Here is a 13177-nt window from a genome sequence, read left to right as displayed (position 1 = left end):
TAAATACCTTAAGTTGATTGCTGCCTGCAGGTGGATGTCATAGCAACCATATCAACAATACTACGGCCCCCAATCAGGGGAGAGGTATATGCAAGCCAATCAAATGTTCTAGGACATGGAGGAGCGCCCAACCCCCCAAAAAATAGATATAGTGGCCAGCACTGGAAGAGAGAGGGGGAGAGAGAGAGAGAGGGGGGAGAGAGAGAGAGAAGGAGGGGGGAGAGAGAGAGGGGGGGGGAGAGAGAGAGAAGGAGGGGGGAGAGAGAGAGGGGGGGAGAGAGAGAGAGAGAGAGGGGGGGAGAGAGAGAGCAAAAGAGAGGGGGGGAGAGAGAGCGCAAAAGAGAGGGGGAGAAAGAGTGCAAAAGAGGGGGAGAGAGAGAGCGCAAAAGAGAGGGGAAGAGAGAGAGAGAGCAAAAGAGGGGGGAGAGAGAGAGCACAAAAGAGAGGGGGAAAAGCGCAAAAGATGGGGAGGAGAGAGAGCGCAAAAAAGGGGGGAGAGAGAGCAAAAGAGGAGGGATAGAGAGAGAGCAAAAGAGGAGGGAGAGAGAGCAAAAGAGGGGGAGAGAGAGCAAAAGAGAGGGGGGGGAGAGAAAGAGCAAGAGAGGGGGGAGAGAGAGAGCACAAAAGAGAGGGGGAGAGAGCGCAAAAGAGAGGGGGGAGAGAGAGCCCAAAAGAGAGGGAGGAGAGAGCACAAAAGAGAGGGGGAGAAAGAGCACAAAAGAGGGGGGAGAGAGCGCAAAAGAGGGGGGGAGAGAGAGTGCAAAAGAGAGGGGGAGAGAGAGCGCAAAAAAGAGGGGAGAGAGAGCGCAAAAGAGAGGAGAGAGAGAGCGCAACAGAGAGGGGGAGAGAAAGCGCAAAAGAGATGGGGGAGAGAAAGCGCAAAAGAGAGGGGGAGGGAGAGCACAAAAGAGAGGGGAGAGAGCGAGAGCACAAAAGAGAGGGGGAGAGAGAGAGCACAAAAGAGAGGGGAGAGAGAGGGGAGAGAGAGAGCGCAAAAGAGAGGGGAGAGAGAGATGGGGGAGAGAGCGCAAAAGAGATGGGGAGAGAGAGAGTGCAAAAGAGATGGAGGAGAGAGAGAGCGCAAAAGAGGGGGAGAGAGAGCGCAAAAAAGAGGGGGGAGAGAGCACAAAAGAGAGGGGGAGAGAACGCAAAAGAGAGAGGGAGAGAGAGCGCAAAAGAGAGGGGGAGAGAGAGAGCGCTCAAAAGAGAGGGGGGAGAGAGAGAGCTCAAAAGAGAGGGGGAGAGAGAGAGGTCAAAAGAGAGGGGGAGAGAGAGAGCTCAAAAGAGAGGGGAAGAGAGAGAGAGCAAAAGAGGGGGGAGAGAGAGCACAAGAGAGGGGGGAAAAGTGCAAAAGAGGGGGAGGAGAGAGAGCGCAAAAATGGGGGGAGAGAGAGAGAGAGCAACAGAGGAGGGAGAGAGAACAAAAGAGGGGGGAGAGAGAACAAAAGAGGGGGGAGAGAGAACAAAAGAGGGGGGAGAGAGCGCAAAAGAGAGGGGGGGAGAGAGCGCAAAAGAGAGGGGGGGAGAGAGAGCAAGAGAGGGGGGAGAGAGAGCAAAAGAGGGGGGAGAGAGAGAGCACAAAAGAGAGGGGGGGAGAGAGTGCAAAAGAGAGGGGGGGAGAGAGAGCCCAAAAGAGAGGGGAGAAAGAGCACAAAAGAGGGGGGAAGAGAGCGCAAAAGAGGGGGGGGGAGAGAGTGCAAAAGAGAGGGGGGAAGAGTGCAAAAGAGAGGGGGGAGAGAGTGCGCAAAAGAGAGGGGAGAGAGAGAGCGCAAAAGAGAGGGGAAAGAGAGCGCAACAGAGAGGGGGAGAGAGAGCGCAAAAGAGATGGGGGAGAGAAAGCGCAAAAGAGAGGTGGGAGGAAGAGCGCAAAAGAGAGGGGAGAGAGCGAGAGCACAAAAGAGAGGGGGAGAGAGAGAGCACAAAAGAGAGGGGAGAGAGAGGGGGAGAGAGAGCGCAAAAGAAAGGGGAGAGAGAGATGGGGGAGAGACCGCAAAAGAGATGGTGAGAGAGAGCGCAAAAGAGATGGAGGAGAGAGAGCGTAAAAGAGAGGGGGGAGAGAGGGCACAAAAGAGGGGGAGAGAGAGAGCACAAAAGAGAGGGGGGAGAGAGAGAGCACAAAAGAGAGGGGGGAGAGAGAGAGCACAAAAGAGAGAGGGAGAGAGAGCGCAAAAGAGAGGAGGAGAGAGAGAGCTAAAGAGAGCGGGGAGAGAGAGAGAGCAAAAGAGAGAGGGAGGGAGAGAGCAAGGGGTGGGACCGCTGTACTGGAAAAAATGGCCCGTGTGAATGGGCTTTAAGACTAGTATATAAATAAATCACAACAGTACTGTTAAAGTCAGTTAACCATGGAGAGAGGCCCTACAGAAAACAATGCCAGTCCAAATGAACATTTAGGCCATTCAGGGCCAGAGTACCCAATCTGTGGGTCCACCTTGCTTCTCTTTGCAGAATAATTTTCCCTCTGTCCCCACCTCTAGATAAAGGTGGTATATGGTCAATGATTGTGTATTTCAGATCAATTACTGTATGTCCTTTTTGGACGAAGTGTCTTGCCACCGGTTGGTCCGATGTTCCCTTTAGAATGGCAGCTCGTATGGCTGACCTGTGGTTGGCCATTCGTGTCCTCAAGTAGTCAGTTGTTTTGCCAACGTAAAACAGGCCACATATGCAGTGGAGAAGGTAAACAATATAAGTGGTTGTGCACGTCAATCGGTATCTGTGCTTATACTTCATCTTTTTGGTAGGATGAGTTTAGTATGGTCCTGTCTGTAAGGCAATGCAAGTCGTGCAGCCAAGACATTTAAAGCAACCAGGTTTCGTTTTATCCAACCATGACTTCTTCTGATAGCAAGGACTGGGGTCCGTCTTTACCAGCATGTCCCTTAGAGATGTTGCTCTATGGAATCCCATGCGTGGTGGTACCATATTTTTAAATGGCAATGCTGGATCACTTCTCAGAGCAGAGAGTTCCTATCCGTCTCCTTTCTGTAAATTGTACTCTTCAGAAGGCTTCCATCCTTGAATAGATGAAGATCCAGAAAATGAATCCTTTTGTCATCTGTCTCCATTTTGAACTTGAGTGCCGGATTGGCATTGTTCAAGCTCTGAAACCAAATGTCCAATGTTGCTCTGCTGCCTCTCCAGATTAACACCAGATAGTCGATGTAGCATCTATAGAACAATATGCGGTCATCTTTGAATAGTTCTGTATCATTGGTTTAAAATTCCACCATGTATAGGTTGGCATAGGATGGGGTCACATTGGACCCCAATCGCTGTCCCTGTTTTCTGTAGATAAAATTTGTGTTCAAACCGGAAGTAGTTCATGGTGAGGCAGAATTCCAGTAGATTGATTAGAATTTCTACAGGGGGTCCAATAAAAGGATATTTGCCTAATTGTCTGTTTACTGCTTGTAGTCCCTCCTGATGGGGAATGACCATATACAGGCTTGTCACATCAAGTGTAACCAGCAGGTCATCTTCTTCCAGAGGGGGTAGTTCCTTAATTGTTTTCAGTAGTGCCTGTGAGTCGAGAAGGAATGATTCCATATTCCTTACCACTGACTGTAATAATCCATCAAGATATGTTGCAATAGGCTGTAGTATTGAACCTATTGCTGACACAATCGATCTGCTGGGAGGTGAGATCAGGCTTTTGTGAACCTTTGGAAAAGTATATAGTACCGGGGTTCTAGGAAATGGTGTAATCAAATAGTCCAATGTCTTTTTGTCCAGATAGCCTTCATTGAAGACAGTATTCAGGTAAGTATTGATCCTTGCCTTGAAACTTATTACAGAGTCTGCTTTGAGACATGTGTAAGTTTCAGTGTCATTTAACTGTTTTATCATTTCTTCCTTGTATTCTTCATAATTTTGAAGGACAATTGCACCCCCCTTGTTCGCCTATGCTGGTTTGCTGAGCTAAATTCTTCAATGCAAGTCTCTCAATGCCACTGAGGTTATTGTGTGTTGTAGTCTTTGCTTTGTTGATGTTAGCATCCATCTCAGTCTGCATAAGTCTTGCAAAGGTTTTGATGCTTGCATTATTGCTAACAGGGCGAATTTTGATGGTGTCCTCAGTGGTTTGTCCATTTCTTCTTTCCTGGGAAAGAATTCCCTCAGTCTCATGTTGCGTTGAAATTTCTGTAGGTCAATGTAGAGTTTGAAATCGTCTGTTTTCTGTGTGGGGATAAAAGATAGTCCCTTTCATTTTCCATATCCGAGAGCGTGTAAGAACTGAGGTTGATCACGATATTATCTTTCATTATCTCGGATGTCTGGGCGGTTTTTGTTTTGTACCCCCCACGTCTGGGGTGGGGTCTCGGCCTTCCCCATTTTTTGAGCATGTGACCACCCCTTGGGCCTCTGGTACAATGTTACTTCTTGGTTGTGGGGTATTTTCTCCCTCTGATGCAGATCCAGAGCTGTCCACTGTTTGTAGGTTCTTGGGTTTTCTGTAATAGAATCTTTTCTGCCTCCCATCTTGGTCCTGGCGTCGTTCCGGTCTTGGGTTCAGCCATAGGTATACTTTTTTGTCCCTGTAGTCGTTCATGACTACCTCCAGTTTATTGTTCTCGATAAGCTCTTTTCATATGCTTTTACCTGTTCATTTAGTTTCTTAAGCCAGTCCTCTGTAGTGTCAAGTTGCAGTTTTTGTAGGTTCTGGCCTTCATATTTCCTAATTTCAACTTTGGTTTCTCACGTTGGCAAAACAACTGACGACTTGAGGACACGAATGCCCAACCACAGTTCAGCCATACGAGCTGCCATTCTAAAGGGAACATCGGACCAACCGGTGGCAAGACACTTCGTCCAAAAAGGACATACAGTAATTGATCTGAAATACACAATCATTGACCATATACCACCTTTATCTAGAGGGTAAATTATTCTGCAAAGAGAAGCAAGGTGGACCCACAGATTGGGTACTCTGGTCCCGAACGGCCTAAATGTTTATTTGGACTGGCATTGTTTTCTGTAGGGCCTCTCTCCATGGTTAACTGACTTTAACAGTACTGTTGGGATTTCTTTATATATATGGCAGGAATGGTCTCCCTACTCTTACATATCCTTTTTCCATGTTTCTATCTAGTCTGATGTATTGTTCTCTCCCCTTTCTGCTTGGGTCCCTCTTGGGTTTTTAACCAACTGGCTATATTACTTGGCTTTTGTTAGGCTAACAGGTCACTAATTTAGTACTTGGTTATATTCATATCCTGCTCTGTGCTGACTTTACAACAGTTGGCTAGCTTTATGCTACTATATTATGATTTGGGATATTGTTGCTGTATACATATTATTTTTATACTTTACATTTATATTTATTTTTATGCTTTACATTTATATTTATTTTTATGTTTATGTTCACTTCCAGTGCTGGCCACTATATCTATTTTTTGGGGGGTTGGACGCTCATCCATGTCCTAGAACATTTGATTGGCTTGCATATACCTCTCCCCTGATTGGGGTCCATAGTATTTTTGATATGGTTGCTATGACAACCACCTGCCGGTAGCAATCAACTTAAGGTATTTACAGCTTATCAAGTACTATTATTCTATCCCTGAGGTTTTTTCATTGTTTTCTTTGGTTTGCAAACCAGTTCTATGCAATGTCCTGAATGACTTCTGCTCTATTGTGCTTTCATGCATATGTGTGATTTGGTGCTCACTATATATTTATTGTTTGGTGTCTATATGATTAGATAGCCACGCATAGTGGGGGGCCATAACCTGTTATATGCTAATTGTGGGAGTGGCACCACAGGTGTTGACCTGAAACTGTATCACTTATGGTAGTTTAAAAGACACGCGGCTAGATTACGAGTTTTTGTCGGTAAGGCTTGCGGTGCTAACGCTCCTTTTTTTCTCACCGCTCACTTAAGACAGCGCTGGTATTACGAGTTTTCTGCAAGCTGGCATTAACCTCAGAAAAGTGAGCGTTGAGCAAAATTTAGCTCCACATCTCACCTCAATACCAGCGCTTCTTACGGTAGAGGTGAGCTGGCTGAACGTGTTCGTGCATGATTTACCCATAGGAAACAATGGGGCCGAGACGGCTGAAAAAAAACCTAACACCTGCAAAAAAGCAGCATTTAGCTATTAACGCAGCCCCATTGTTTCCTATGGGGAAAGAAAAAATATGTCTACACCTAACACCCTAACATGAACCCCGAGTCTAAACACCCCTAATCTTACACTTATTAACCCCTAATCTGCTGCCCCCGACATCGTCGCCACCTGCATTATATTATTAACCCCTAATCTGCCGCTACGGACACCGCCGCCACTTACATTATACCTATGAACCCCTAATCTGTCGCCCCTAACATCGCCGACACCTACATTATATTTATTAACCCCTAATCTGCTGCCCCCAACGTCGCCGCAACCTAACTACAATTATTAACCCCTAATCTGTTAAATAGAGCAGGAGCGAGCTGCATTGAATGTTATGGCGCGGTCGGGCCGGGCTGTGACTAAACAGCTGGCCTGATGCGCTCTGAAGAAAAACCAGACCCTCTCAGTAGAGCACAGAGGGCGGGTCTGGAAAACCCTCTTATTTTTATTAAAAATACCGGAGATGTTATATAATAAAAAACTTGCACTAATATAATGTTATATAATTCTGCACTATGTGCAGAATTATATAACATTATTTTTTAGGTTTACTGGCCCTTTAAATGGTAAATTTGAAAATCCTGGCTAGTGCATCCCTTTTTCTTCACTACTATATATATATATATATATATGTATAGATATATACACATATATATATATACATAGGAATATCTATTTAAAAATACATAGAACATATTCTGCTAAGTGCAGAACATTTGAATGTGAAATATTTACAGTAAATACATAGTTAAAGCCTTTATTAAATATGAATATTGCATAAATATGCTTTTACATGTTATCATCTACTTAAAGGGACACTGAACCTAAAGGTGTTCTTTCCTGATTCAGATAGAGCATGCAATTTTAAGCAACTTTCTAATTTACTCCTATTATCAGGGGGTTTTTTTTGGTTCAGTACTCTGAACAGCACTTTTTTTATTGGTTGATGAATTTATCAACCAATCAGCAAGAACAACCCAGGTGGTTCACCAAAAATGGGCCGGCATCTAAATTTACATTCTTGCATTTCAAATAAAGCTACCAAGAGAATGAAGAAAATTTGATAATAGGAGCAAATTAGAAAGTTGCTTAAAATTTCATGCTCTATCTGAATCACGAAAGAAAATTTTTGGGATCAGTGTCCCTTTAACTACAAAGGACTCCAATGCACATATATACGTATATATATGGGTACATATGTATTTATGTTGAAAGGAAAAAGAAGAGACATGGCTATTCCTATCCCGCACTATCACAAAAAAAAATTTCAAACTGTAAGTGCCTTGAATTTTTTTATCATTAATCCCAACATGATGTAACAATAACCTATATAGTCAGGCAACAGCACTAAAAAAGCCTAAGGAGTCCTTAATTTACTGGGTACCCAGCAGGGATATGATTCTGCAGTTCATGAAGCAAATGTAAATATGAGCAATGTCTGAAAAGTTGATAAGTATTTGGGTTTACTCCACTATGCTCCATATACATATATTAAGACAGTTGTTTTATCCCTTAGGGTCATATTCCAAATGGAAGTTCCACACCCTAGAACCAGATCTGCAGTGTATAAGTGCCTAATTAGTACCGGCAGCTTTTTCCCGAATCAACAAATGTCCTTGTCATCAATCAATAGGTAACAAAACTGGTATCCCTTGGGAGTTACTAGCGGCTTGCATCGTCACAGTTATTAGCGTAAGCACCTCAGTGGTATACTTCAACAATAGTCCTTGCCAAAACTCAAATGTTTGCAGACACTCAAATATCATAAACATCCAACTTCCTGTTTAAGACCTCTGGTTGGGACCTCCGGTTTTACTAGGGCGATATCCAAAGTATTGTCACGGTTGACATTCTTTTAGGCATTACTGATGACAAGATTGACCAGCTGTACCCTCTCTCTCGTCCAAAACGGCAAAACAGCTACATGCATTTCACCCCCCCCCCCAGCTATGGGGCTTCTTCCGGCTTCATTGTATTACAATGAATTACAATGAAGCCAGAAGAACAATTGAGTTAGTATATCACTGAAGTGTTCACGCTATATAACTGTGATGTTGTAAGCTGCAAGTGACTCATAAGGTATCCCAGCTTTGTTACCTATTGTTGAGTCAGCACAAACTGCCGGTACTAATTAGGCGCTTATACCCAGCAGATTTCTCCAAGATAGGGGACCCGGTTCTAGGGCTTGAAACTTCCATTTGGAATATGACCCTAAGGGATAAAACAACTATATTAATATATGTATATAGGGAGTAATCCCCAGTACTGATAGTACTAATAATTAAAGTTTAATTTTGACTTTAGTGTCCCTTTAAAACTAGGAAAGAAGTTTGTCAGTTTCATTGAATATATTTGGAACTTCCTGACTTTATGATTATTGATACGTCATTTCTTATTTTTTCCCAGCAGGTTTTATGATATTGATTTTTCTCTACAATTCCTCCACAAGAGAAATATTGACCTCTAGCTCTAAGCCTCTTGAGGCAGAAACAGCAACTTTAGTCACTGACTCAGATAATGTTAGATGCCCCCCACCATGTGTGTGTAGTTATGATTTCAGTGAAGAGTACAATGTCTTCTGCAGCTCACGTAATCTGTCTAGGATTCCAGAGATATTGCCTACCAGTGTTCAGTCTCTATGGTTAGATGGAAACAACCTCACATCTGTCCAAGCTGGTGTTTTCAGGAATTTAACACAGCTGGATTTCCTCAATTTGCAAAGTAATCATCTCAGTAGCTTGGACCAACATGCTTTTCATGGTCTAAAAACACTTGCACATCTCCACTTGGAAAGGAATATGCTGAAATATTTGGCACCCAATATATTCCTTTATACACAGAGCCTAGTGTTCCTCAGCCTCAACAACAATCACTTTACTAAAATTGAGGATAGTCTGTTTTCTGGCCTCTTACATCTCTGGTACCTGAATTTGGGCTGGAATTCAATAGTGGTGCTACCAGACTTGGTGTTCCATGATCTGCCTAATCTGAGAGAGCTTGTATTGGCTGGAAATCGACTAGTTTTCCTTCAGACTCCTCTTTTCTTTACCCTGATGGAGTTGAGGGAATTAGATTTAAGTGGGAACTCACTGAGAGGAATTAAAGCTAATGTATTCACAAAACTAAACAAAGTTCACAAGCTTTATCTAAACCACAATCAGATTTCTACTATTGCTCCTAGAGCCTTTATTGGTATGAAATCACTTCGCTGGCTTGATCTGTCTCATAACCGCTTGACAACTCTGTATGAGGACACTTTTTTTGGACTTTTGAGCCTTCATGTTCTTCGACTATCCAATAATTCTCTTACAGGATTAAGGCCTAGAATTTTCAAAGACCTCCAGCTTTTAGAGGAACTAAATCTTGGCAACAACAGAATAAAGATCCTCCAGGAACGTACATTTGAAGGACTGGGCCATCTGGATTATTTGACACTAAACCACAATAATATTCAAGAGATCCGTCCAGGAGCATTTTTAGGACTGAAAAATGTTGCAGTGATGAACATTTCTGGAAACTGCCTCAAAGTTCTTCCAGAACACTCATTTAAAGGGCTAAACAAACTTCACAGTTTACATATGGAGAATAGTTGCCTTAGCAGAATAAAGCCTCTGTTATTTTCTGATGTCTCTAGTGTCCGTAGGCTCTTCCTGCAGCACAATGATATCTCAGCCATTGATGATCTTAGTTTCTCTAACCTAGAGCACTTACTTGAACTTGATCTCAGATTTAACAAGTTAACCCATCTCTCAACTAAATCACTCATGGGTCTCAAAAGCCTTTCATACCTTCTTCTTTCTTCAAATCAACTAATAACAGTTTCTTCAGAAGCCTTCAGTCAATGTCAGCACCTTAAATGGCTTGATGTATCAGATAACCAGCTAAAATTACTGGCTGGTGATATATTTTTTCATTTGAACAACCTTAGGTATCTAAGTCTCCAAAATAACTTATTGAAATGGATTTCAGTGGATTTTTTGCATTCTAACTCACATATGCAGCAGCTGTGGTTAAATGGTAATCAGTGGGATTGCAGCTGTTATCTTAAGGAGCTAAGAGACTTTTCTCTGAGGAATATGACTATTGTCCCTCAACTGGTACAGTCTGTGCCAGAAGGTGATGAAAGCAACACACTTATCAACATTTATAACAACATTACATGTGCCAGTCCTCCAGAAGTTATTGGACAGGATTTACGGGACTTAAGAGATGAACACTTTGCACACTGTTAGTTGCATCAAATACTGTTATGAAGTTCTTAAATACTGAGTTCCTAACATTTTGCTGTACAGTTTTATTTTGCATTCCCATCCAATGTAAAATGCTACTTTTATATGTATGTTTAGGTATGGGTGTGTCAAAAATATTTTAGTATTGTAACTTTACATTTTTAATAATTAAAGCTTAGCCTATTTCTAAAGTGTCTAAATATATAGTTCAGCTGTTTTGTTGAGCTTTTCGTCTGGCAAAGTTAATTAACCTATGTACTAGTTGCAGTACTCTTTAGTGTTACCACCTATTGCTTGAATTAGGTGGTAACACTAAAGAGAAATATTTTAATTTCTGTGAGGTTTGGATGTATATTGTTATACATTACCATATTACCACTACCTTTTACTTTGTTAAAGGGGCATTAAGCACTATGATATTATAATATAATGGCCCATGTTACAAGTGGAGCACTATTAATAAGACAGGACCACGCAAAGGTTAGCTCGCAATCTGGAGAAAACAGAATTACCAGAGAATGTTTATCATGGCCGACATCCCTTTAGCACACCTTATACTTTCAATGGATAGTACAGCCTGGCTAAACATCATTCAAATTACAAGTTGTCTGTTATGTGTTGCATTTCAGCACAACATATAACAATGCTGAGGACGAGAGGAAACCTCTCAAAAGCTTGTCTTTTAAATATCATGCTAGTCCAATAAACAAAAAAAGTTAAATGTTTCTTGAGACCTGAAGTAAAGTATTATTATTATCGGCTATTTGTAGAGCGCCAACAGATTCCGCAGTGCTATAAACATTGGCTGTATACAAGGTAACATTTATAGGGATCAAATGGGTAGAGGGTCCTGCCAAGAGTCACAATGTTGCAGTCAGCTCTTATGAAGGTGATCTGCAAACAGTTGGGCTCTTAGGCTTACATACTAAGGGGGTTCATGTCAGATAGTAATGGAGGAGAGGAACTGGTTAGTGTAGGTTGTATGCATCAGTTCAGGGAACAGTAGAGTCTTTAGGGAGCTCTTGAAGCTTTCAAAACTAGCGGAGAGTCTTGTGGAGCGAGGCAGAGAATTCCACAAGATGGGAGCCAGTCTGGAGAAGTCCTGTAAACAGGAATGTGAGGAGGTAACAAGAGAGGAGAAGAATAGGAGGTCATGAGTAGAGTGAAGGGGATGGGAGGGAGAGTATCTGGAGACAAGGTCTGAGATATAGGGGGGAGCAGTGCAGTTGAGGGCCTTGTATTTCAGAGTCAGATTTTTGTGTTTAATCCTGGAGGCAAGAGGAAGCCAGTAAAGGGATTGGCAGAGAGGTGCAGCAGATGAAGAGCAACGTGTAAGGAATATGAGCCTAGCAGAGGCATTCATTATGGATTGTAAAGGAGCTAAACGGCAGCTAGGGAGACCAGAAAGGACAGAGTTGCAATAGTCGAGGCGGGAAAGGATCAGAGAGTGGATTCAAATCATAGTTGTGTATTGTGTAAGGAAATGTCTAATTTTAGACATGTTTTTAATGTGGAAGCGGCAGGATTTAGCCAAGAACTGAATGGGAGGAGTGAAAGAAAGATCTAAGTCAAATGTGACTCCAAGACATCGGGCATGCGGGGTTGGTGTAATGATGGAGTTGTCGACAGTTATAGAGAGACGGGAGGTGGAGATTTAAGAAGAAGGAGGGATAATAAGGAGCTCAGTTTTGGAGAGATTTAGCTTAAGGTAGTGAGAGGATATCCAGGAAGAGATGTGAGAAAGACAGTTAGTGACACAGGTTAGCAAGGAAGGAGATAGGTCTGTTGCAGAGTGGTAGATTTGGGTGTCGTCAGCATACAAATGATATTGAAACCCATGGGAACCTAATGATGATGTGTGGTTGAGAAGAGAAGGGCAGAGTAGTAGGAGTTCAAGATGAACTTGTAGTGAAGAAAGTCAGCTGAACTCCGAGATTTTCTCCAGTGCCGCTCAGCAGTATGGGAACATCTGCGTAGGTACCATGTCAGAGGAGTGTGCCAGGGCTGAGGGTGAGTGTGTGATTTCCAAGCTATGGTAGGAGGGGGCAGATTGTCAAGGACCGATGTAAGGGTGGAGTTATAGTGGCAGACAGATTGGTCAGGGCAGGAAAAGGAGGAAATGGACACATACTCATTTCTCCTCCATGCTGCCTCCTTCCTCCTCTCTGCTGCCTCCTTTCTCCTCTCTGCTCTATGCTGCCTTTTTCCTCCTCCATGCTAACTACTTCCTCCTCCATTCTCTATGCTGCCTCCTTCCTCCTCCATGCTCTGTGCTGCCTCCTTCCTCCTCCCTGCTCTATGCTGCCTCCTTCCTCCTCCATGCAGCCTCCTTCTTCTTTCATGCTCTATGCTTCCTCCTGCCTGCATTATGCAACCTCCTGCCTGTTGTGTGCAACCTCCCATATTCTTCATCCTCCATGCAAATTCCTTTGTCCTCTTTCCTCTCTGCTCCATCCTCTCTCTTTCCTCTGCTCTTTCCTCTCTGCTCCATCCTCCCTTCTTCATGTAAACTACTGCATTATTTTTCTTTTTCTTCAGACTGCCACCAATTTAAATGCAGCTGAATAAAAGATTCAGACATTTAATGCAAATTATACATTTTTTTAAAGTAATTATACAAAAATAATATATATATATATATATATATATATATATATATTTATATTTAACCAACATGTTTGTAAAGTTCCTTATAATATAAAGTAAGAAATGTTTGTAAAGTTCCTTATAATATAAAGTAAGAAATCAAGCATATTTATTGGAATGTTTTCCTTGTATACATTTATATTGCATGGCAATGTTTAAAATATACAGGCCTGGAATCCCCTGCCT

The 13177-nt window shown here is 42.7% G+C and overlaps 1 protein-coding gene across 2 annotated transcripts in view; it reads left to right on the top strand.

The window, feature by feature from the left end:
- LOC128641841 (insulin-like growth factor-binding protein complex acid labile subunit) overlaps positions 1–12910 on the top strand; it is a 328167-nt gene extending 315257 nt beyond the window's left edge. Inside the window, exon 2 of one of the 2 annotated variants that reach the window (XM_053694399.1) lies at positions 8523–12910. In XM_053694399.1, the coding sequence (XP_053550374.1) occupies positions 8523–10348 (1826 nt within the window). In that variant the 3' untranslated portion in view covers positions 10349–12910. The remainder of the gene's footprint in view (positions 1–8522) is intronic. The other variant, XM_053694400.1, reaches the window with a different exon arrangement.
- The last annotated feature ends 267 nt before the right edge of the window (positions 12911–13177 follow it).

The sequence above is a fragment of the Bombina bombina genome, chromosome 11, assembly GCF_027579735.1.
Source record: "Bombina bombina isolate aBomBom1 chromosome 11, aBomBom1.pri, whole genome shotgun sequence".
Taxonomy (NCBI): Eukaryota; Metazoa; Chordata; class Amphibia; order Anura; family Bombinatoridae; genus Bombina; species Bombina bombina.
Note: the sequence above shows the minus strand (reverse complement) of the source record. Positions and strands in the feature narration are given on the sequence as shown.